At 54.9% G+C, this 21,914-nt stretch overlaps 11 protein-coding genes across 11 annotated transcripts; 6 read left to right on the top strand and 5 right to left on the bottom strand.

The window, feature by feature from the left end:
- Positions 1-413: 413 nt before the first annotated feature.
- BP01DRAFT_387016 (chitin binding peritrophin-A domain-containing protein) lies at positions 414-1,889 on the top strand (the record flags this gene model as incomplete). The annotated part of the gene is made up of 2 exons (XM_025577708.1): positions 414-479; positions 1,596-1,889. 2 exons carry the CDS (start codon positions 414-416, stop codon positions 1,887-1,889), a joined length of 360 nt encoding a protein of 119 aa, XP_025426795.1.
- Positions 1,890-2,201: 312 nt separating this feature from the next.
- BP01DRAFT_387015 (amid-like NADH oxidoreductase) lies at positions 2,202-3,735 on the bottom strand (the record flags this gene model as incomplete). Its single annotated transcript, XM_025577707.1, has 7 exons — positions 2,202-2,283; positions 2,343-2,416; positions 2,475-2,892; positions 2,951-3,420; positions 3,479-3,526; positions 3,578-3,622; positions 3,679-3,735. The coding sequence occupies 7 exons, from the start codon at positions 3,733-3,735 to the stop codon at positions 2,202-2,204; spliced, it is 1,194 nt and encodes a 397-aa protein (XP_025426794.1).
- A 1,465-nt stretch (positions 3,736-5,200) lies between these two features.
- On the top strand, positions 5,201-6,442 carry BP01DRAFT_307411 (putative lipase 8 precursor; the record flags this gene model as incomplete). Its single annotated transcript, XM_025572294.1, has 1 exon — positions 5,201-6,442. One exon carries the CDS (start codon positions 5,201-5,203, stop codon positions 6,440-6,442), a length of 1,242 nt encoding a protein of 413 aa, XP_025426793.1.
- A 589-nt stretch (positions 6,443-7,031) lies between these two features.
- rrp3 (RNA-dependent ATPase RRP3) lies at positions 7,032-8,603 on the top strand. Its single transcript, XM_025576023.1, has one exon. It carries the CDS (start codon positions 7,111-7,113, stop codon positions 8,452-8,454), a length of 1,344 nt encoding a protein of 447 aa, XP_025426792.1. The 5' UTR covers positions 7,032-7,110; the 3' UTR covers positions 8,455-8,603.
- A 185-nt stretch (positions 8,604-8,788) lies between these two features.
- BP01DRAFT_395588 (glycerol-3-phosphate dehydrogenase family protein) lies at positions 8,789-10,279 on the bottom strand. Its single transcript, XM_025578405.1, has 3 exons — positions 10,141-10,279; positions 8,973-10,084; positions 8,789-8,917 (listed from the first exon to the last, which is right to left on the bottom strand). The coding sequence occupies exons 1-3, from the start codon at positions 10,191-10,193 to the stop codon at positions 8,844-8,846; spliced, it is 1,239 nt and encodes a 412-aa protein (XP_025426791.1). The 5' UTR covers positions 10,194-10,279; the 3' UTR covers positions 8,789-8,843.
- Positions 10,280-10,301: 22 nt separating this feature from the next.
- BP01DRAFT_193129 (uncharacterized protein) lies at positions 10,302-11,227 on the bottom strand. The gene has a single exon (XM_025570969.1). The coding sequence runs from the start codon at positions 11,065-11,067 to the stop codon at positions 10,537-10,539; it is 531 nt and encodes a 176-aa protein (XP_025426790.1). The 5' UTR covers positions 11,068-11,227; the 3' UTR covers positions 10,302-10,536.
- A 277-nt stretch (positions 11,228-11,504) lies between these two features.
- Positions 11,505-13,913, top strand: BP01DRAFT_307356 (OPT family oligopeptide transporter; the record flags this gene model as incomplete). The annotated part of the gene is made up of 1 exon (XM_025572290.1): positions 11,505-13,913. The coding sequence occupies one exon, from the start codon at positions 11,505-11,507 to the stop codon at positions 13,911-13,913; it is 2,409 nt and encodes an 802-aa protein (XP_025426789.1).
- A 328-nt stretch (positions 13,914-14,241) lies between these two features.
- BP01DRAFT_350536 (uncharacterized protein) lies at positions 14,242-15,841 on the top strand. The gene is made up of 7 exons (XM_025573799.1): positions 14,242-14,487; positions 14,544-14,563; positions 14,614-14,647; positions 14,699-14,772; positions 14,876-15,255; positions 15,346-15,441; positions 15,495-15,841. Exons 1-7 carry the CDS (start codon positions 14,310-14,312, stop codon positions 15,748-15,750), a joined length of 1,038 nt encoding a protein of 345 aa, XP_025426788.1. The 5' UTR covers positions 14,242-14,309; the 3' UTR covers positions 15,751-15,841.
- A 153-nt stretch (positions 15,842-15,994) lies between these two features.
- BP01DRAFT_350535 (uncharacterized protein) lies at positions 15,995-16,660 on the bottom strand (the record flags this gene model as incomplete). Its single annotated transcript, XM_025573798.1, has 3 exons — positions 16,437-16,660; positions 16,229-16,351; positions 15,995-16,124 (listed from the first exon to the last, which is right to left on the bottom strand). Exons 1-3 carry the CDS (start codon positions 16,643-16,645, stop codon positions 15,995-15,997), a joined length of 462 nt encoding a protein of 153 aa, XP_025426787.1. The 5' UTR covers positions 16,646-16,660.
- A 495-nt stretch (positions 16,661-17,155) lies between these two features.
- BP01DRAFT_360945 (ribokinase) lies at positions 17,156-18,673 on the top strand. Its single transcript, XM_025576022.1, has one exon. The coding sequence runs from the start codon at positions 17,499-17,501 to the stop codon at positions 18,639-18,641; it is 1,143 nt and encodes a 380-aa protein (XP_025426786.1). The 5' UTR covers positions 17,156-17,498; the 3' UTR covers positions 18,642-18,673.
- Positions 18,674-18,717: 44 nt separating this feature from the next.
- BP01DRAFT_193084 (putative MFS peptide transporter) lies at positions 18,718-21,041 on the bottom strand. The gene is made up of 5 exons (XM_025570968.1): positions 20,812-21,041; positions 20,458-20,760; positions 20,274-20,409; positions 19,578-20,224; positions 18,718-19,525 (listed from the first exon to the last, which is right to left on the bottom strand). The coding sequence occupies exons 1-5, from the start codon at positions 20,813-20,815 to the stop codon at positions 18,795-18,797; spliced, it is 1,821 nt and encodes a 606-aa protein (XP_025426785.1). The 5' UTR covers positions 20,816-21,041; the 3' UTR covers positions 18,718-18,794.
- Between the last annotated feature and the right edge of the window lie 873 nt (positions 21,042-21,914).

Here is a 21,914-nt window from a genome sequence, read left to right as displayed (position 1 = left end):
AGGTGTTGGAATAATGATTTGCCTCGATACAACCATGGTATACTTATACCTTGAATGGATGCACCAAGCTCGGCTGATTTCAGCGTACGTCACAAATCCGGCGTCGTCATTCTTTCATCGTCGACCCTTCTTTGGTGTTTGGGTCAGATTGACTTCACTGCGGGGAAATGACGATGGGGATAGGTAATGGGAACAGGGCTGAACTTCATCGACCCCTGTGCATGGATCGATTCGTCCATCGCGCGATGGGAACTAGAGAAATGTTCATTGGGGGCTTGGGTGGGGATTCTAGAACGTCTGATCGCCGGTAGATGATCGGTTCAGGGAAGTGGGTGGTCTACCTTTTGTGAGATCTGGTGGTGGTTTGTACTATAGTGATCGGCATAATTGTCATGATTCATCAGGACTCGGCCATGAGCGGCGTGCTGATGGTGCACAAGTTTGAAGATGAGGACAAACTTCGTGACAACCATGTCTTTGTTTACCAAGAGAATTTTAGAACATGAGGAAGGACTCCCACCTCAACACCTGAAATCAGCCGATAATTTTCTGCAGAGACGAATCTCCCTGATCAAAGATCGACGTCATGTAGACTCCCTTTCACCGCCTTCTTCTCTTTGACGCGTCTCGATTGGCAACCCGGCAAATCTTCACCGCCTGCCTCTCCGCATTCCAATCCACTGCCCAAATTCACACTTCCAATGATCATGATTAGGTATCCTCCTCGATGTTATCTCAAAAGTCTTCATTCTCACATACTTTTTACTTTAACAGACTCACAATTGACCTTTAGACCAGATCTTACATTTCCTCAAGAAAGTTTCTGCGATCAGTCTCGGTTCCCGTAAAACATGTCACTACAGTAAGTTGCAACTAAGCTCCCGCGCAGGATCGCCCGCAGACCCTCACGCGTTCTACGCCTTGGGTCCCTGCAGGCTCCATTCCTCGCCCATGCTAGACCAGCAAGGCAAGCAAGCCTCATGAGTCTCGCACAATCTCCGGAGGCAGCACAGTAATAGCTCCGATGCCATCAATCCTTCAATCCTTCTGCCCAAGCGTCTGAGCTGCCCCAGTTCTGCAATAGTCCCATCACACACTCCTTCGCGATAAATCCTGTGTTCCTGGCCTACACCGTCACCTCCACCAAGCGAAAAGGGAGTCAAGGGGCCCCATCCATGTACTATATTTGTGTATGTTCAATAGTGAGGCCCCCCCACACAAGCCACTGCAAGTCCAGTCCCGATCCCCAGGCACCGCGCCCCACGCGCGGCTGGCATGATATTGAATTCCAGACCCTCCCTCCCCCCCTGTCCATACCAGAGCACAGGGTAACATATCACTTACCATATATCTATACCAATGTCCCCGTAGCTCCGCGCGTAGGCCGTGTTTTGTGGACTTTTGCACCCGGATCTACTACCCAGTGCCATACTTACTCAGTGCTGCGCAAATTCTACTAGTAGTGTTGCACTCTTTCTCAGCGCTGCACCTACTACCAAGTCCAGTCAGTATACCTTGAGGTCTCGGACCTTTCAATCACCTCGACTATCTGCAACCACTCCACAGAACCATCAATTAAGTTAATCTCTCACTAGTCAGATCACCCCCGACCCACACCCACCGACTCCGACAAAATGCGCTTCCTCTACCAAACCCTCATGGTGCTTCTCACCTCCCTCCTCCTGGACCCCGCCGTCGCCGCGGACTGCCGACCGGGCGCCACTCGACCCGACCGGTACGATTGCCACGCCTACCACAAGTGTGAAGGGGGCGAGCTGGTTCGCTTGCACTGCCCGACGGGGCAGGCGTATAGTGTGTATACGGGGACGTGTGAGCCCGAGTGGAGGTCGCCGGGATGTCATCAGGGGGTTCCGGAGGTGTTCAATTGATTGCTTGATTGTTGGGTTGTTTGGTTGGTCGATTGTGTTGGGGAGATGGGGACGGTGGATGGGGGTGGAGTTTGGGCGTTGTGGTTGGTGTTGGGGTTAGTGTGGTTTGTTTATTCACTTCCAGTTTCTCCAGTCATGCTACCTACTTATACGGTGTGGGGTTGGCTGTCAACACTAAATTACATGTGGTGGTTGTGGGTGTTGCTCGTGCAGGTTTTCGGTATAACAGACTGAAATGTGATGATTGGTATCATGACTCTATGCTTCTATCGCAGTTCGTAACTCAGCTCTAGCCTCCCTTCCGCGGAAACATCACAAGTGGTACTGCGATGGCACGCTCTCCTGGAAGCCCAGGCGGTTCCACCATCGATCCACGCCCATATCTTCCTGCGAACTGCGGTGTCTGTCAGTACCTACCCTCATAATAGCTTATGCCGACCGGGATGAACTCACTCCCAGGATTCCTTCACTTCAGGTTCTGTCTTGCCCTCCGCGGGATTCGGGTTGCGGAACACAATGTTATATTTCTGCAGCCACCTGTATGAGCGGTACTTTCATTAACACCAAACCCAGGAAGAAACTCACCAAGCCAAGCGTGATATGAATCGCCATCGGGAACGGCGGGAACACGGCCTCGGGCTTCTGCCCCTCGATCATCGCCTGGATGTTGCGGGCCACGGCCGCAGCCTGCCCGCCACCGGGGCGGGCAGCCTTACGCAGCCCCGTGTCGGCGATATCGCCGACAGCAAACAAGTGGGGGTATTGCGGGTCCTGGAACTGCATGGTCGGCCGGATGCGGATGAAGCCGTTGGCTGGGTTGATCAGCGAGTCCGGTGAGGAGGCCGGCAGGGAACGGATCAGGTCGTTGTTGGGCTTCTGGCCCGTGGCCAGGATGACGAAGTCCGTGGTGAGTTCGGTGCCGTTGTTGAGTTGGACGGTGAAGGGGGCGCCGTTGTTGGGGAAGCCTGCGGCGGGGACGACGATGCGCGCGCCGGTGATCGTTCTTGTGGCTGTCAGCTGGTGGAGAAGAAGGGGGGACGGGGCTGGAAAGGTAGTCGTACTTGATGCCGAGCTCGTCGAAGCGCTTCTTCACGATCTCATGGAGGCCCCGGTGGAATTGAGGCATGAGCTGGTCCCGTGATTGCACCACGGTGATTTCCTTCTCCGGATACAACTCCTTCATGTCCGTCGCCATCTGCACGCCCACCGCACCACCACCGACGATGACAACGGATTTGGCGTTCTTTACGTCCGCTTGGTGCTTCTGTAGGTACTGCACGGAGGACCCTTTATCCTCGTCGCGCATGGCGGCTGGTTCGGCGAGACGGGTGCCCGTCGCGACGACTAGATACTCGAAGGGAATCTGGTTCTGTCCCTGCCAGGCGCGGTCGAGGTTGATGTGCTGTGGTTGGACGGAGAGAACGCGGGCCTGCACGACTGCGTGTTGGGTTGAGTTGGGGGAGGAGACAAAGAGGCGGGTATAGGGAATGAACGCTTTGTGCTCGTGGCCAGGGAGAACGGCAAAGCGGGGCTGCTACGCGTTAGTGTGCTGTGATGAGGTGGTGTAATGTACAGGCTCAGTGACATACAAAGGCGAAGAGGTGGTGGAAATGGCTGTGCGGTTCGATCAACAACACCTGCGGAAAAGATTAGTATGGAGAAACCGCCACGGTTGGGCTTGCACTTACCCGGTGCGTGCTGGGTACTACCCGTGCCAATTCTTCTGCAGCTCCCTGGGATAATCAGCATCTGGGAGATGTTTGCACATGATCCACCCAGGTCAACATACTCGTCCAACGTACGATCCGCCCACCACGATAACGTTCTTTAACGTCGAGGCAGCCATCGTATTCTGCGGTGTATTCCAGGTGTTCGAGTTTCTGAGCACGAGAGTAGATAGGAGCAGTGATATGAACACAGTCAAGATGAAAGTCACAAGCGAGGGATTTCCTGATCTTTGAAACGGGAGAAACATGCTTGACCAGCGACAGCGTCTTCCCTCGAAATATATAGGCGGGAGAAAACACAGCCGGGGGATTTTCTTATCTGATCGTCCGGTCTCGGTCTATTGGCTGCCTGCCTATCCCGGCTATCTCCGAGGCTGGTGAGGCCCGCTTCGGCTCACATCCGGTGCCGCCCGGTGGCGTCATCTGCCTGAACTGCGCCGAGCCTCGGTGTTAGGACTTGCTCGTAAAAGCGATGTCTTGGCTTTCAAGATGCAGATGAAGGATCTGATAGGACTGGGCGAGAGTTGCTCCATTATCTGGTCCGCCGTTGTGCGGTCGGTAAATACCTGCAAGGCAACGCCAAGCGACTCAGTCCCAAAATCTTGGAGCCTGAGGCATTACCGGCACTTGCTCTCGGTTTTGGCTCTCGGACTTTCGGATTTACAGATCCGAGTGGTGGGGGGGGGGGGGTCCCTGAGGTGGATGCTTTGGCTCCAGGCCAATCCAGAGGCCCTCTAAATCCGAGTTTGCGTGGCGATGATGATCAGATAAATACAGGAACAGTTATCATGTCAGGCTGATCGACTTGAATGGCATTTATCGGGCCCACCCCACTGCGGCCGACCTGCGACAATTTATTCGATCGACCCTCCATGGCTATGCTGGAATATCTTAGTATGGCGTATCTGAAAAGGAGTGGGACGCCAGCTTCGAGTTGTCAAAGAAGTTAGAAATGAAATCCACTTGTCGCACGATTGTGCTACTTTGTTAGCGGGCTTCATGCAGTGTTCTGGTCTAGTGCAGGCTAGAAACTGGAGTCACTACCCTGTCAGCTGCACAGCTGGCCGGGGTCACCAAGCTATGGTTGTCCTACTTCGACTGCTCGACGGGATTGAACCAGCGAGATTACAGGTACGTGCTCGCTCTCACGCTCTGGTTTTTACGGCGGGAGAAGCAGGACATAATTGCAGTCGAACGGCCATTGTAGCGATAGGGACTGAGGTTCGATCCACAGGCTAGTCCTTCGCTTTGCATTGATCACAGCCCCCACGACTATCGTTGTGATTCTTGAATTATCACTTCCAGCGGAGTTAACATAGTCCGCTCAGTCTGGAAGAGTACACGAGAGTGTCGTACTTCTCATGTTTCTCATTGTGATGTTCGAGGGGGGTAGTGGCTTTCGACTCGTGGGCTTCCAACGCTGGTTGAGATGGGAGCACGAAAAAAAGCAGTACGCGCCTATAAGATGGGCGTATTGACATCACTGAGGGACTCTGTGCAAACACTGTTGATATCTTTCTGCTTGTTCAGTTCAGCATGGATATTGTGGGGCACATTCTCTATCTCACGGCCCTGTTATGGGCCATGTTCCCCTCCGCTGGGGCCATCAGCCAACCCCGTGCCTTTGAAATACCGCTGGCGCCACATCGCGATTCATTCTACACCCCTGACGATGACGGCTGGCTATCGCAACCTCCGGGGTCTATCCTCAAATCACGGCAAGTGACGATCGGTTCAGCCCTGACTCCCCCACCCGGTCTTGCTTCAGCACACCAGCTGCTCTACCGCACCACCGATGTCCACGAATCGCCCAGCTACGCAGTGACAACCATCATGATCCCATTCGGTGCCAAACTGGATCGCTTTCTCGTCTTCCTGACGGGATACGATTCGGTTTTGAATGACTGCTCACCGTCCTACGGGCTTCAACTCGGCGCCTCGACCAATGCAAGCGAATCGGTCGTCGAGATGCAAGTTGCGATGCTGTACTACATTAGGAAGGGAATTCCTCTTGTCGTACCCGATTTTCTCCAACACACCGCCGCATTTATAGTCAACCCGAACGCGGCATATGCCGTGCTAGACTCCATGCGTGCCGTGCTCCGCTCGACGCACATCACGGGCTTATCGGACACTGCAACCATCGCCATGCAAGGATATTCGCAGGGAGGCGCGGCGGCGGAATGGGCAGGAGAGTTTCACCGTGCATACGCACCAGAGGTCCAGATCGCTGGGGCAGCCATCGGGGGGTTGCCAACCAATATATCTAAGGCCTTCCTTGCCGCCGAGAAAAACATCTATGCAGGAATCGCCGCTGGAATGAGTGCCGGGCTCAGCAATATCTTCCCCGCCTTTGCCGCTTATGTTGACCAACATCTCCTACCGGAGTATAAGCCGCTGTATGAGATTGTGTATAAAGAATGTATTGTTGACTTTTATAAGCCAGTGTACGGATTCCTTTCCCGGCTCTTTCTTCAAAATATAACATCATGGTACGACAACGGTCAAGGCATTATCAGTGATAACTTGGAGTTGTTGGATGAGATCGGCACGGCAGGACTACATGGCATCCCGGACTTTCCCATGTTCATGTGGAAGGGCACGGCGGATGAGATAGCGGTGAATATCGAGGATCACGATGCATTGGTGCAGAAGTATTGCGATGCGGGCGTCTCGATTCAATATCTGCGGATTGTCAAGGGGCTTCACGGGACTTCTGGTCTCCCAGGCCAGCCCGGGGCTCGAGAGTTCATTATGAACGTCTTCGAGGGAGACACCCCCACAGAATGCACCACGGAGGATAAATTTGGGTTGATAGAGACGTGAAGATCTGGTTGTGATTGGCCCTCATTGGCCTGTCTTGATGAAAATATTGTAAGGTCGAGGTGTGGAGTGGGTAGTGGACAGTCCACATGTCTCGGAATTGCCGCTCTATTCATAAATATCATCTATCACTACTACCTTTTGCGCTTTCTTCTCTTCCTGAACCCACCCATCCTTGTAAGCAGTGGATTGCGCTGGACAGACAAACACTTCTCGGGACTTCCCTGAAGGGTGAAAACTGTCAACAGCACTCTCGAATCAGTGTTTAAACTCACCGCCCTTACACAGAAAGCTGTGAGCATCAAGTCCATGCATACTTGACTTCAAGACGGGTGGATTCGCGATGGTTCGTTCAAGCTTGAGATTCCTGAGGAAATGTAGATAACCTCGGTACCTCAGGCTAGGAAACTGCCCACCGCCTGTCTGGCAGAATAAGCGGGCGGGCAGGAGGCGGTGGCAGAATATTCGATAAGAACTCAGCGATAAGCTATCAGGCCTCCGGATTAACCGTAAGTCCGCCGCTCACATGGAAATTTTTGGAATTTCTCCAGGCGCTGCGCAGAGCAATTAACCCCAAACCATTGTGAGTCCACCTCATTTTCCGCCATCTTTGGTTCTTTTTTCCCCTTGCTTCTGCCAGCTGACCTCGCATCTACAGCTCGATCTACACAATGACAAAACCCGTTCAAGATACCCCCTCGGTTGGGGATGCGACCTCGATCGCCGAACCTGAACTCGAGTCAACCGCCCCCCTCGCACAAACATTTCAGGAACTTGGTGTTATCGATTCGCTATGTGAAGCTTGTGACTCCTTAGGTTTCAAGAAGCCCACTCCCATTCAAGCCCGTTGCATTCCCATCGCCTTGGAAGGACGAGATTTGATCGGTCTTGCTGAGACGGGAAGTGGTAAAACCGCCGCTTTTGTGTTACCCATTCTTCAGGCGCTCATGGACAAACCTCAATCCCTGCACTCCCTCATTATTGCGCCTACGCGAGAATTGGCGCAACAGATTGCCCAGACGGTTGAAGCCCTGGGATCCTTGATCTCCGTGCGATGCACACTGTTGATCGGTGGTATGGACATGGTGTCGCAGGCGATGGCGCTGGGGAAGAAACCACATGTGATCGTGGCAACCCCCGGACGTCTGCTGGATCACTTGGAGAACACCAAGGGCTTCTCGCTGAAGAACCTCAAATACTTGGTGTTGGATGAGGCCGATCGACTGCTCGATCTGGACTTTGGTCCCATCCTCGACAAGCTCCTCCGCCTCCTGCCGCGGAGAAAGACCTACCTGTTCTCTGCGACCATGTCCAGCAAGGTAGAATCCCTCCAACGGGCCTCGCTCTCCGACCCCGTGCGCGTGTCTGTCTCGGCCAAGAATCAAACCGCCACCAACCTCTCCCAGTCCTACATGTTCATCCCGCACAAGTTCAAAGACGTTTACTTGGTCCATATGTTGAACGAGCGCGCAGGCCAACTAGGCATCATCTTCACCCGCACTGTTCACGAAACGCAGCGCTTGGCTTTCTTGCTGCGCAATCTCGGCTTTGGAGCCATCCCTATCCACGGTCAACTCTCCCAGAGTGCGCGGTTGGCGTCCCTCAGCAAGTTCCGCGCGCGCTCGCGCAATCTGCTGCTGGCCACAGATGTTGCAGCGCGTGGTCTGGATATCCCCGCCGTGGATTTCGTTCTCAACTATGATCTGCCCCAGGATAGCAAGACCTACATCCACCGCGTGGGTCGGACGGCCCGTGCCGGCAAGAGTGGTATTGCCATTTCTTTTGTCACTCAGTATGAAGTGGAGGTATGGTTGCGGATTGAGGGTGTCTTGGGCAAGAAGCTGGATGAGTACAAGCCGGAGAAAGACGAGGTCATGGTGTTCAGCGACCGAGTGAGCGAGGCACAGCGGCAAGCGGCCATGGCTATGAGGGATTTGCAGGACAAGGATTCCCGGGGAGGTCGTGGCAGAGGCAAGAAGAGGAACAGAGATGACATGGACCGCGAGGAGGCTTAAGTGTGCGACTAGATGAGAGCCTGTATTTATTTTGTCTAATATCCGATTTCGGCAAGCTTGGGCCAGAGCTGAGGGAGTAAAAGGCTGAGATGAGAATTTCACGACTCTTATTACTATTTGCGCTCATTCTTTCCATCTCGATAACTTCACCACCCTTGCCTTTCGCGAAACACAAGATCCTGATGCTTTGATCTACCATTTGCGTGTTCTACGAAGCGCTCTTTGTTATGCAACAATGTCGTTCTCCGATGCGAAATATGGCCGGTGCTAGCTCTACAGATTAAGGGGATTATTATCTGTCTGGTGTTGGTCATCCACCAAGTGATGCAGGATCCGTTCATCAATCTTCTATATTCATTATCATTAATCTAAAGTAGTCCACACCCATTTCAGCCTTCAATCTTCTTCCTTCCACCAATCAATGCTGGAAGATCTTCCACCTTAGCAGTGCCCTCGAGGATATCTGTGACATGTTAGCACCCGACCGCGCCCGCAGAATAACGAGTGAAGCAACGTACCATGCACCGCAACGAACAACGGAAACTCCTTGAGTTTGCCCTGCTTCTCAAGGAACTCATACACATCGTACGCCGTGGATGTACCCTGCAGTTTCTGACCATTGAGCTCTTTGTCCTCGATCTCCTTCACACTGACCCCCTGCTCGACCGCATGGCAGGCCGACCGGTAGTTCCGGCCGGCATTGCACGAGGAGACCAAATCGGCCATCCCGGCGCTTTCCTCTGTGAAGGTCCGCTCCTCGACAGACTTGGGGAACCATGTGCGGCCGAACTTGACCATCTCCAGGACGCCGACGCGCATAATCGCGGCCTTGGCATTTTCACCCCAGCCCTTGCCAGCGACAAAGCCTGAGGCGAGGGCGATTATGTTCTTCAGTGCACCACCGAGCGCCACCCCCGCAACGTCACGGGTGTGGGCGACGTGGAAATACGGACGAGCGAACAGCGTCTCCAGGAGCTCGGCGCCAACGTGCGGCAACTCTTCTGGTACGGGGGTCAGCTTGACGTGCGTCGGCTTGGTCTTGCACTGCCGTTGTTCGTCGATCTTGATGAGATTGGCCTTCTCGGAGTCGTCGGACGGCTTCGAGTCCATGGGCGGCACATCATAGCCGATGGTGGTCTCGCAGAACTTCTCCGCGGCGACCTCGGGCGCGATGTTCGCCCCGCTCAGCGCACCACAGTAGATCCCCAGTCGCTCCATGATCAGCTCGGAATGCAGCGTCACGGTGCCGTCGGAGACATCCACCCCCTTGATGCATGAGATGCCGCGCGCATACGGCAGGATGTGACCCACGATCCCGTCCAGCGTCTTGCCGATGAACTGGTGCGGGAGATTAAAGACGAGCAGAGTCGCATCCTTGACGGCGGACTTGAGGTCGGGATCCGCCACCACGTTGTCCGGCAGCGCGATGTCCGGCAGGTACTTGACGTTCTCGTGGACTTGGTTGATCACCTCGGTGAGTTTGCGCTTCTGGCCGCCCAGCTTGCTGTGGTGCTTGGACGACTCGGGAATCTCAATCTCTTCCTCAAACACCCACATGCGCACCTCCTTCTCGAAGAGATCCGAGTGTTCTCTGGTATTTTCGGCGATGATCTTGGCGATGGTTGATCCCCTGTGTTGAAATAGCTGTCAGTGATGTCATTCAGGTCTGGAAGGAGCGGTTCGTACCAGTTGCCTGAGCCGACCACGGCGACCTTGTGCTTTCTGGTGTGGCCCGTCATGTTGGAAGTGTGTGTAGCTGTAGATTCGATGATCGAATGGGGTATATATTTGAGTATATATTTAAGTATATATCACAGAATCTGAACATGCAGGGTGGTTTATAGAAGATGTTTATAGATGACGGTCGCGGCAGATTCCCGGGCGGTGACGCTGATGTGAGAAGAACGTCATCGTGACTTCTTGCTTTCTCCCTCTCCTGTTCGTCTCTCAACACACGCACATACACAACTCACACATCCTATCACCGTCAAACCTTCTCCCCCATCATCAATGATCAACTTAGCCTGTCATGGCTTCCAAACAATGAATCCTGTTTGCCCGCATGACGGGTAGTGTCGGAAGCTACTTCCGTACTCCGTACACACTGCCATCCACGGATGCCCGAGTAAGTAAGCAGTGGCTCATTCTTGGCCACCGCCACCCTACCACCCGCTGCTGCATCCCTCCTTCTGCAGATCTAATCCCGCCTTTGATTGAAACACTGTCTTGGAGTGGACTTCTTTTGTATTCCGGAGAAAAAAACACCTGACAGGATGATCGCTCCCCCTCTAACTTCAAAAATGTCTGGTCTGGTCTTTCAGGCCCGTGGGGATGTTCCAATCCAGAAGAAGAGCAGCAACAGCAATCAGCAACATCGAAGGCTCTAAGTCGAAGCAACAACCAAAATCGACTCCGCACCAGACGAGCTTTTTCCGCGCAAGCTTTAGATAAGAAAAATTCACTGGTCAGTCGCCCACGTGAGCCGCCGAAGATCCGCCGCGTGCACCTTCCGCTGCAAGCCCCACTCCGCCGCAATTTGTCAATTGCTCCGAGAAAGTTGAAGCCAGAGCAAAAACCAGTGCGAAACCAGAGCCAAAGCCGTACTCGGAGCATGCGCCGGTCGGTCAATTATGGCTCAGGCACGGTCCGTTGACTAAGTTTAATCAAGCTGGACGAATCAGGGACGCTACAGCTCCCCAGCGGAGGGATCAATTGGCGGATCGCGAATAAGAATCCACAGATAACGCCATCTTTCATTCACCGGTCTGGGCCCTGTACGAAAGGCCCTTGCAGGACCTGCATCCACACAACCCTACCTGGCAGTCAGTCGCAGGCCGTCTCTTCGGAGATCGCCCGAATAACATGCATGTTGGTGGCCTTTTTGGGCATGATGCCTGTCGAGTCTGCGAGCACGCCATTTTGCCCAGAGGCTAATGACAAACTGCCTATCCGCCTCTATAAGGTCGCGCGCGCGCTCACCATGCCGTGGAGAGGTCTTTTTCGTTACTATCAGCAAAGAATCTCCCCCCTTCTGGGTTGGACTGTACAAGATGGGTCTCTCCACCATCCTTCGTCGGAGGCGCGATTCTGACGGGTCGGAGGGCAGTCCCTCCGCAGGAGCCCAGTCCACCGGCTACACTGAGAATGCGACACTTGCGCCCACATCTGAGACACCTTCGATCACCAACGTCCCAGTGGACAGTCTGAAGCGGGATCCGGAGCGCGACCTGAAGTCTGGAGAGCCGACCGTGGCCGAAGCGGAGATCGAGGAAGATCCTGAGATCGCTGCTCTCCCGCTCGAGGTCCGCCAACTAGTCAGTCTCACCGATGATCCGACGCTGCCTACCATCACCTTCCGCTACTTTGTGCTGTGTATTATTTTCGTCTGTCCCGGTGCTTTCCTCTCTATGATGAGTCACTTCCGTACGCGCGAGGCTCCTTATTCCATCTTCTTCGTCCAGATTGCGTGTCACTACGCCGGCCACTTCTTGGCCCGAGTACTTCCAGCTTGGGAGGTCCGATTCCCGTTCACTCGCTGGTCGTTCAACCTTAACCCCGCACCCTGGAGCATCAAAGAGCACGTGCTGGTCACATTGACAGCCGCGTCCGGCGCCACCTACAATCTGGGCTACACCCCAATTGCCATGGCTGAGCTGTTCTACGGAGAGCGGGTCAATGCCGGGGTTGCCATCTTCTTCATGTTTGCGATTGTCTGGATCGGATACGCTTTTGCCGCGCTGGTGCGTCAGGTGCTGCTGTACGACCCCATGTTTATCTGGCCTCAGGCACTCATGCAGACGACCCTTTTTGAGAGCTTCCGCAAACAGGATCGATCGTCGCCCCTTGCACGCCGACAAATGAAGATCTTCTTCTTTTCTCTACTTGGTATGACGCTCTGGCAGTTCCTGCCGGAGTATGTCTTCCCCTTCACCTCGTCACTGGCCTTCCTCTGCTGGGTTGCGCCACGCAACCCCGTGGCCAACTTCATTGGCTCGGGTATCGGAGGAATGGGCTTTTTGAACCTCTCGCTCGATTGGTCCAACATCAACTGGAACGGGTCTTCGATCCTTTTGACTCCTTGGTGGACGCAAGTGGTTCTCTTTGCGGCTTTTGTCTTCAACTGTTGGGTGCTCTTGCCCGCGGCCAAATGGGGCAACTTGGGCTCGTTCAAGTACGGGCTGATGTCCAATTCCCTCCTGATGGCGAATGGCACCACCTACCCTACCCTCAAAGTGCTCACCTCCAACTATCAACTGAATGAGACCGCTTATGAGCAGTACGGCCCGATGTATATGGGTCTCCAGAATGCGTGGGCGACATTCTTCGACTATGCCAAGATCACTGCTGCTGTCACGTGGATCTTGACCTTCGGCTGGACTCAGGTTTCGACCAACGTGATGAAATTTATCGCCTCTCGCAAGAAGGTGTCTTCCACGCCCAACCAAGGCCTGAACTGGCAGTACCACGACCGGCTGAATGTGATCCAGCGGGCCTACAAGGAGGTACCCCTGTGGTGGTACCTTGCCCTCTTCATGGCTGGGTTCGTGGCGTTGATCGTCATTATCGCCTGCGGATACCTCTGGATTCCGATTTGGACGCTCTTTGTCGCCCTGTCGACTGCCGGCGCGCTGGTGTTGCCGTTCGGGTTCTTATATGCGATCTCGAACTACCAGATCGCTGCTGGCTCGTTCAACGAGCTGGTGTACGGATACATGGTGGAGACAAAAGCGGGCGCTGGTCACCGTCACCCTTGCGGACCGTCGGTCTATGGCTCCATCGCCGGTGATGCCTGGTATCGGGCGCAGTACATGCTCCAAGACCAGAAAATCGGACACTACATGCACATCCCTCCCAAGACCGTTTTCTTCTCGCAGGTGTTCGGTACGATCCTGGGCATTCCGATCAACTACGCAGTGATCCGCTGGGTTCTGAACACCAAGGGCGATTACCTGTCTGGGGCGACGACCGATCCGCTCGGGCAGTGGTCTGGTCAGTCCTTGAAGTCTTCCAACACCCTTGGTGTGCAGTATGCTGTGCTGGGACCTAGTCGTCTGTTCAAGGAAGCCGAGATGAGGCCCCTGCCGTGGGCATTCCTGGTGGGAGCGGTGGCACCGATCGTTCTCTACATTGCGCATCGTCTGCTGCCCAAGTCGCTGCGAATCGACCTGTGGAACGTCAGTATCTTTTTCTCGGGGATGGCGGTGTTCTACGGTAACTTGAGTACGGGATACACGTCGGCCTTCATTGGTGGATATGTCGTGATGTACTGGGCGTACCGTCACCGGTTCGAGGTGTGGAAGCGGTACAGTTACATGATCGCGGCGGCGTTTGACGCGGGATTCAACCTGAACATGTTGCTGATCTTCTTGTTCTTTGGAGCGGGCAAGCGCATCTCGATGCCCACCTGGTGGGGGAATAACGCGGATTCTGTGGAACGGTGCTTTGCGCTGGACTCATAGCTCCTGCATATGTATGTATAATGACACGCTCGCCACAATCGGGCGGATCGATGAGACGATGAGATTAGTATTAATGATGATGAGATGATACGAGTATCGAAAAGTTTGTAGGTTTTTGGAACCAGGGTAGGAGATCAAATAAGCAAATGGAATCTTTGGGTTTGGAGTTAGAGGGAAGGCAGTGCATTGGAGGCGAACGGAAGTATTTGCCGGATCGGCAGGTGGTCCAGTCGATGATACGTTCATCCACTGCTGCAACCTTAATTAGTTCTAATAAATTCTCTCCATGCCTCCATTCCCACCCCTCTTTTCGAACAACTTCATCCTCCAAGCATCATCTTGGTGGAGCAACCATGCCCCCTTTCTTTGTCCTCGCATTCTTAACGGCACCTCACTATGGAGGCTGCCCCCGCAGCAGCTCCAGCGAGTAACGCCACCGGTAGCCCCGGCCACGGCTGGCTCCGCACCTCCAATATCGCCTTGGCTACGGTGGGGATCGCCGTGTGCACGCCGCTGCTGGTGATGCGGATCTACACTAAGATTCGGATTATGAAGAAGTTCTGGTGGGATGATGGTGGGTTCTGTCTGCAATACTGGTCAGTCTGCGGGGGTGGTTGCTGACGGTCGCAGTGTGTCTGATCATTGCCTGGGTATGACGGCGTTGCTGGATGGGATCACGGGCGCTTATAACACACGATAGGTCATTTCGATGGCAACGCAGGGGACTATCATCTGTGCGTGCGCGCGCTGACTTTCTTGAGTTGGGCCAGGACTGACCCGCGCAGATGGAGTCGAGCACACGAATATCGGAGTGCACATATGGTTTCTAACCCCGGCGCAAATCAACACGCATCTCAAGGTCAGTTTCCCCCTTTCCATCAAGTTTTCTTTGCAGCAGCCACACAATACTGGAAATGGGTTGTTAACCGATCTCTGACTTTTTTTGGTCGGTCAATGAACAGGTCGTCACCTCCGCTGCAACAATCTACATCTCCAGCCTCGCCTTGGCCAAGATCGCCCTCCTGATGCTCTACCACCGCCTCCTCAACTTGATCAGCATCTGGAACTACATCATCTACGGCATGGCCGTGTTCATCGTCGCGTACAGCGTCGCGCTCACCTTGGCGCTGATCTTCGCGTGCAATCCGATCGCCAAGAGCTGGGACGTCACCATTCCGGGGGGTTCGTGTATCAGTCGTCCGGGGATCTACATGGCCACGGCGGTGACGAATACGCTCAGCGATATTGTGTTGATTTTGATTCCCCTGCCGGTGGTGTTTCAGTTGACTTTGCCGTTGGTGCAGAAGGTCGGGATCTGTTGTATGTTTTTTGTGGGGTGCTTGTAGGTCTCCTTTCCTTGAGTTTGCTGTGCACTGGGTTCGGGTATTGGGAATGGGGCGGGATTGGCTGATCGTGGGGTGCTGGGGAACAGGACGATTGTTACGAGTATTGTACGGTTGGCGACCTTGTGGCCGCTCGTCACGTCGACGGATCCGACGTATAAACTCGCGTTGGCGAGTGTGTTTATGTGCGTTTTCTCTTTTCGGGATGTTGGTGTAAGGGAGGTGCTGACAAGCGCAGTGTCATCGAAGCCAACTTCATCATCATCTGCGGCTGTCTGCCGTATGTCCGGCAGTTCTTACGGTTCCACTGCCCCTGTTGGATTGGCATTCATGCCTCTTGCGCCGGGAGCCATAGTCGCGGGTCCTCGTCCGGGGAGACGCCTCCGCCGAAGCCGCGCAAGCCGGGGTTGAGTCAGTTGCAGGATGATATCGGGATGGCGTTGCATGAGCCCGGGCTGGAGTTGGAGGGAAGACGGTATTATTCGGCTGTTTAGGGTTTTGGAGGTTATACCCTTGTTGCCTTGTGCCTTGTTTATTGGGTCTGTCTGACTTGACTGTGTACAATATACCAGTGTTGTGTTATAGATAGGATATATCTGGCTTGACAGCGTACAATACAAGTGTGTAACTGCGATAGAAAGTACAAGATTTGATTCTTCTAACCACACAATCACCGTTCCAGTCTCCCCAGCATACACTTACCCACCTAATATACTATATATACCTCTCAGCCCCTGGCTAAGAACAAACCGGCGAGGCGGTCGGCTTCACCACCGGGTTCGTCGGATTCGTCTGCGAGCATCCGTCCAAATACCCCAGCAAGAAATCGTCCTCGGCCGCTTCAAACGCCGCTCCGCAGTTCGGGTCACTGCATTGATTTCAACTGATGTTAGCAGCCGTTTTTAGGGTATAGACAGAGGCTTAGCCGGTACGAGGCCATTCAAACCAGTCAGACAGGAAACGACTACATACCTAGCGCCCCCCGAAGCATTATTGAAGTAACTGCATATATCATGCGACCAGCAGTCCTGCGTGTAGACGTTGCCGATGGCCACGCCGGTGCATCCTGTGCCGCAGCGGCCGTTGCAGGAGTAACTTCATCAATGACAGACACTTGTCAGTATGTACTTATGTATGCTTTGCTTTGCTTTGCTTGGGAGATATGAGGGAGTGGACATACTCGCCTCCGGCGCTGTTCTCGCCGTAGTTACTGCCCACTACCCCCGTGTAGCTGCAAGTCTCGCCGGCGCTGTTGGTCCAGCTGGCGGTCGCGGTGGCGCCGACCTTCACGCAGGTGACGCTGCGTTTGTGGAGGGGGGAGGGGGAGGCGAGGGTTAGGGGGGTGGTGGCTAGGAGGAGGGGGAGGAGGAGGAGTTGATGGGGGAACATTTTAGCTGTTGTTTGGGTGTTCAATTCAGACGGAACCTATAGAGGTTGCAGTGGAGATGTGGGAGGCTTGTTTACTGTTTACTGTACTGGGAGATTGGCTTTATATAGTAGTAGTATATTGATGCGCACCGTTGGTTCCTGCAGAACCTCGGATGCATGTCATTGGGCTTGGGGATGCAGGCTGTCGGAGAATTTCTCGGATAGGGGCTACAAATTTAGATTAATTTGTTGTACTTCTTCGTGTGGCTGCCAGGCTACTACTTAATGGCGGCTCAGGGGTTGACGTGCTTTGATGGTGAGATTGCTATATTAACGGTGCTATAGCTACTACGGTGTATCCGGTGCTCGTAGTACCGAGGTAAGTTGTGCGCGGGTACTAGGGCTGGATATATCTTCAGATGAACAAGACCACCTTTGAACAGGACAGTGGTTTCTGCTTTGCTTGACCAGGCCCGGATTCACTCAGAGTCTCTAGTACTATACTGTGAATCTCAACCTACCATGATATATGCTAGTACAACTTTATCGAGATGTATATCTTTTACTTGAAGCATCTTGTCAGCAGCAACGTTAGTTAACTATTCACATGACCTGCTGAGTCATCTCTGCCTTTCCCCCGCACCCATCACCATCAACTGTTTCTCTCCATCGCAACACATCCACACATCTATTGCAATTCTGATAACTCCCTTCCTCAATTCCTGTGCTCTCCCCTGCTACCATCTAGTTTACATCATCTAGCCTCTCAAATCCAGCGAGATCATCCACATCCCAACGACAATACTCACACGAACAAACAACCTCCACCCCACCCTCACTCCTAACCCCGCACCGCATCCCACCAACCTCCAAAATGCCTTCCCCTCCGCCAGCAATCCTCATAATCGGCTCCCTCAACACCGACTTCGTAACCTACACCCCCCGCTGCCCCCTCGCCGGTGAAACCCTAACCGCGACAAGCATGACCATCTCCGCCGGCGGAAAAGGCGCCAACCAGGCCGTGGCCTGCGGACGCGCAGCCTGCTCCTCGCCCCCCCCCTCTGCCACGCATACCCCCTCGGCAACGCCCACGGCGACTGCTCGCTCCGCTGACGTTCACATGGTGGGTGCCGTCGGCCAGAACGATCCCTACTACGCCGCGCTGATGCGGCCACTGCTCGAAGGCTCGGGGGTTTCGGTGGACGGGGTGCGCGAATGCACCGCCGCGAGCACGGGGTCGGCGACGATTATTGTGGAGGAGGAGACCGGGGAGAATCGGATTGCGGTGGTGCCCGGGGCGAATCATGCGGGGATGGGGAACGTGGAGGATGTGGTGTCGGTTGTTGAGAGGGTTACTTGGCGTGGTGGGGAGGAAGGAGAAGGAGGAGAAGGAGGGGGAACGGGGGATAATCGGGCGCAGACGAAAGTCATCGTCATGCAGGGCGAAATCCCCCGCGCCACCGTCCTCGGTCTGCTGGCGCATTTCAACCAGCACGACCCCACCGCGCACGTCGTGTTTAATCCCGCCCCCGTGTTTCCCGAGGGGATTCCGATCGGGGTGCTGCGCGGGACGAGTGTGCTTGTGGTGAATGAGACGGAGGCGGTGCTGATGGCGCGGGCGTTGGGGTTGGGCGATGGTGGGGTTGGCGAGGAGCAGCCCGATCCACTGCTCCTGGCCAGGGTGTTGGCGCCCAGGTTCCATGAGAAAGCGGAGGTGGCGATCGTTTTGATTACCCTCGGGGCGAAAGGGGCGTTCTTTTCCACTGCCTCCGGCGTCAGTGGGTTCGTCGCGGCGGAGAAGGTGGCCAACGTGGTGGATACCACCGCCGCAGGCGATACCTTTGTCGGGTACTTCACCACCGCGTTTGCGCGGTTCGTGGCACAGGGTAAGACGTTGCGGGAGTTTGACGGTCTGGTGGAGGATGCGGTGCGTAGGGCAAATCGCGCGGCGGCTTGCTGCGTGCAGAGGAAGGGGGCGATGCAAAGTATTCCCTTTGCCTATGAGGTGGATGTTTAAGAGTCGAATAGGCGGAAGGTGCGGAAGATTAGGTGTAGATTAGATTATCCTATAGATAGATTGTAAAATCATCTCCCATCATACAACAAACGTCAAACTGAACATCAATCATGGTATTCTTTAAAAACCTCCCCCCGTGCCGTCCACGGCGTCCTAACCACTCTTCACCACCACCTCCTCCTTCTCCTCCTTCTCCACCGGCGTCTCCTCTACCCCCTCGACCACATAATCCTTCTCGTCCGTCATGAACGCATCATTGTTGAGATGCTTGAACCGGAACCAAAACAACACCCCCTGCACGGCCAGCGCAATCGCCGGCGCCGCCCAGATCCAAATCAAATACGGGTCCTCCGTGACCGGCACCAGGATCTCGCCCAGCGCGCTGCTCAGCGCCGTCATGAACAAGAACACCGCCATCACCAGCCCGCGCATGCTGGCCGGCGATCGCGCATACGCCAGCTCGTACGCCGTCACATTGCAGAAGATCTCCGACAGCGCCGATAGGATCGTGTTCGGCAGCTGCCACCAGATGCTGATCGGGCTGACCCCGGTCGCGCAGCTGGACGCGTAGTACCCGCACGGACTCGTCTTGTACACCCGGTACTGCACGACGGCCCCCGCGATGCCGGCGAGCGTCGCCAGGAAGAACCCGAACGTGATGCGCGTGATCCGTCCCGGGTGGCAATTGTACTTGTGCAGGAGCGGGTAGATCCCGTAGTTCAGGATGGGGACCGCCACGATGATGGTCAGCGCGTTAAAGTTGTTGAGCAGGTCGTTGGGCGCCCCGTTCGTCGTCATCGAAGCGCCTTGGTTGCTGAGTACCGAGCCAATACCTCCGTCGTTGAGGTTGTAGATTGGAAAGTAGAAAAAGATCTCCGTTGCCACTGGGGATGGTTAGCTGGTGGGTCAGGATGCGGAAAGTAGGGGGATGCATACCTAGGGTTCGACGCACGTCGTCGACCAGTTTATCCGTCCAGTTCACCGTAATGCCCTTGGCCGCCAGCACGCTCGGCTTGGCCGCGTCGAAGAAGTTCTTGCGCCATACCTGGAACTTGTTCTGGCGCAGCGCCGTCATCGTGATCTTCAGCGCCTGGCCCAGCTCCGAGTTGCCGCTCGGCGGCAGCTTGTATGTCTTTTTGTATACCAGCGCCAGCACGATCGGCAGCATAAAGTAAATCAGCCCCGCCAGCAGGAACGCCAGCCAGTAACCCACGTACTTCTCCGCGTAGGTCGTCGCTAGCATGTAGAAGGCGCCCACGTTGACCACCCCGTAGAAGAGCAGCATCGTGCGCGTCGCCGTCATCTCCGGGTCGACGATCACCTTCTCGCCCGACTTGAGCGTCTTGGTGAACTGCTTCTGGTGCCGAAACTGGTCCAGCACCGTCGGCGCGATGTTGGGCTTGAACACTCCCGCTCCGAACGCCAGCATCAAAAGGCCGATGATGAACGGTGGCGCCGCATGCGACGCTCCCTTCTGCAGTACGGACGGGATGGCGCCGATGATTTGGATGATGTGCGCCACACCGCAGATGGCCACGCCGATGCAGATTGCCTTGTACCGTCCGATGTGCACGTCGGCCCACCTGCATGGGGTTAGTGATTTGCACCCGAGTATGCGGACCACGAGCTTACCATCCGCCGAAGATGGGAACGACGTAGGCCAGGAACTGGAACAGCAGAACCAAGGCGTCACTGGCTTGTAGACCCATGTCCAGGGCTCCGGCTGTCTCTTGGGTGCCTCGTGGGGGTGCACCAGCACCGTTGCCACCTGTACCTCGTTAGCGCATGCCATGGGGAGGGAAGCAACATAGCCTACCTTTGGGAAGCGGAAACTCGATGAAGTTGGAGAAAACCGTCTGGGCACCATAGTAGGAGGCCCGCTCGGCGAATTCGACCAGACACAGCGAATAGGCCACGATGGGGAGGTTGGCGGGGACCTTGCGTAGGCTGCTCAGCTCCTCCTCGGTGGGAGCGGGATAGTCCTCGTCATGGTCGATGGTCGTTGCGTCGACCTCGTAGCCCTGCTTCTCCGGGTCGGGGTGGGTGGCATGGCTGATGACCGTGGTCACCTCGCCATGGTTGATGGCGTCGACGACCTGGTTTTCCGCCGGGATGGCAGCTGCTGCATGTCAGCGGAAGAGCAAACACGGGCCTGGACAAGGCCACATACGCATTTTGCAAGTAAAAAAGCTTGAGAGGATGGACACAATGAACAGCACCAGAAGCTCGGCTGCATCGCGCAGGGCCGTTTCTTATATTCCCCATGTGTCGCCGTCTCGGACGGACTCCCGGCGGCGATATGGCCCTGTCAAAGGGGAGTAGGGCGAGACTGAACATCCCAAACCGTCGGACAGCGCTGGATGTAACCGTAGGAGAGCCACATGGACTCCGCGCTGGCAAAAGCAAAGACCACTAGAGCGGAGCTAGATCCCCAATTAGGGTTAGTTGATGCTTATCAGCCCGCGATGCAGCCAGAAGCACCCAATCCCAGCGTCCAGTCGATGCGCCAAAATGATAAGAGATGGACTGGAACTTGCGCCATCGACCTCGATTAATCTCCGCCTGATAATCCTCAATGATGCCATTCGTGTGTTCGCACCATCCTTGCATTGTATCTGTCTGGATTGGGTGACCAGGTCAAGTTCGCTTGCCTTCGGTTTGCTTGTTGATATGCTAATTGGTTGCAGGATGCTTTCAGCTCAAATAAAACTGATACCCAAGGCTGCATACGAGTCGTTCTTTAGCCAAGAGGGATACCAAGCCGGGCAGCCCCTGCCCAGCACTCTTGGCAGAAACGAAGCCTTCTTGTCTTTGCTGATCTTTGCCATCTTTCATCGGCGTGTAACATCGCGCCAGTAGCACAATCCCCGCATGCGACCGGTGCCACTGCCATCAAACCTGGTCTGTTCGTCGTGGCCGGGATGGTCATCCTGGAGCACGAGACAGGGAGTGGCTGGCTCCGTCGGTGGTGGGCCCAGCAGATGTATCGTGGGGAACGCAAGCACTGCGCCCAAACTAGTAGAATCTCCGACCGTAGTGGCTGCATCTGGGGTGAACGGTCGTCGAACGTGGCGTGGCTTTTGTCGCCTGCTCGACCTGTCCGTGGGACCAACCTACCAGAACGAACGATAATATGGTCGTATATAGACGGTGGCCACAAAGTCCTTCCATGCAGTGATCGGCAAATTCTGGAAGAAATTTAATCTGCCGCGTTCTGTTCGAGTTTTTCTAAATTTCTTTGCCACTTGATGTGGTGGTGGGTGGTTGCGTCGG

This window comes from Aspergillus saccharolyticus (genome assembly GCF_003184585.1).
Source record: "Aspergillus saccharolyticus JOP 1030-1 unplaced genomic scaffold BP01scaffold_59, whole genome shotgun sequence".
In the NCBI taxonomy this organism is placed as follows: domain Eukaryota; kingdom Fungi; phylum Ascomycota; class Eurotiomycetes; order Eurotiales; family Aspergillaceae; genus Aspergillus; species Aspergillus saccharolyticus.
The sequence above is the reverse complement of the archived record's forward strand: the minus strand, read 5'-3'. Positions and strand labels throughout refer to the sequence as shown.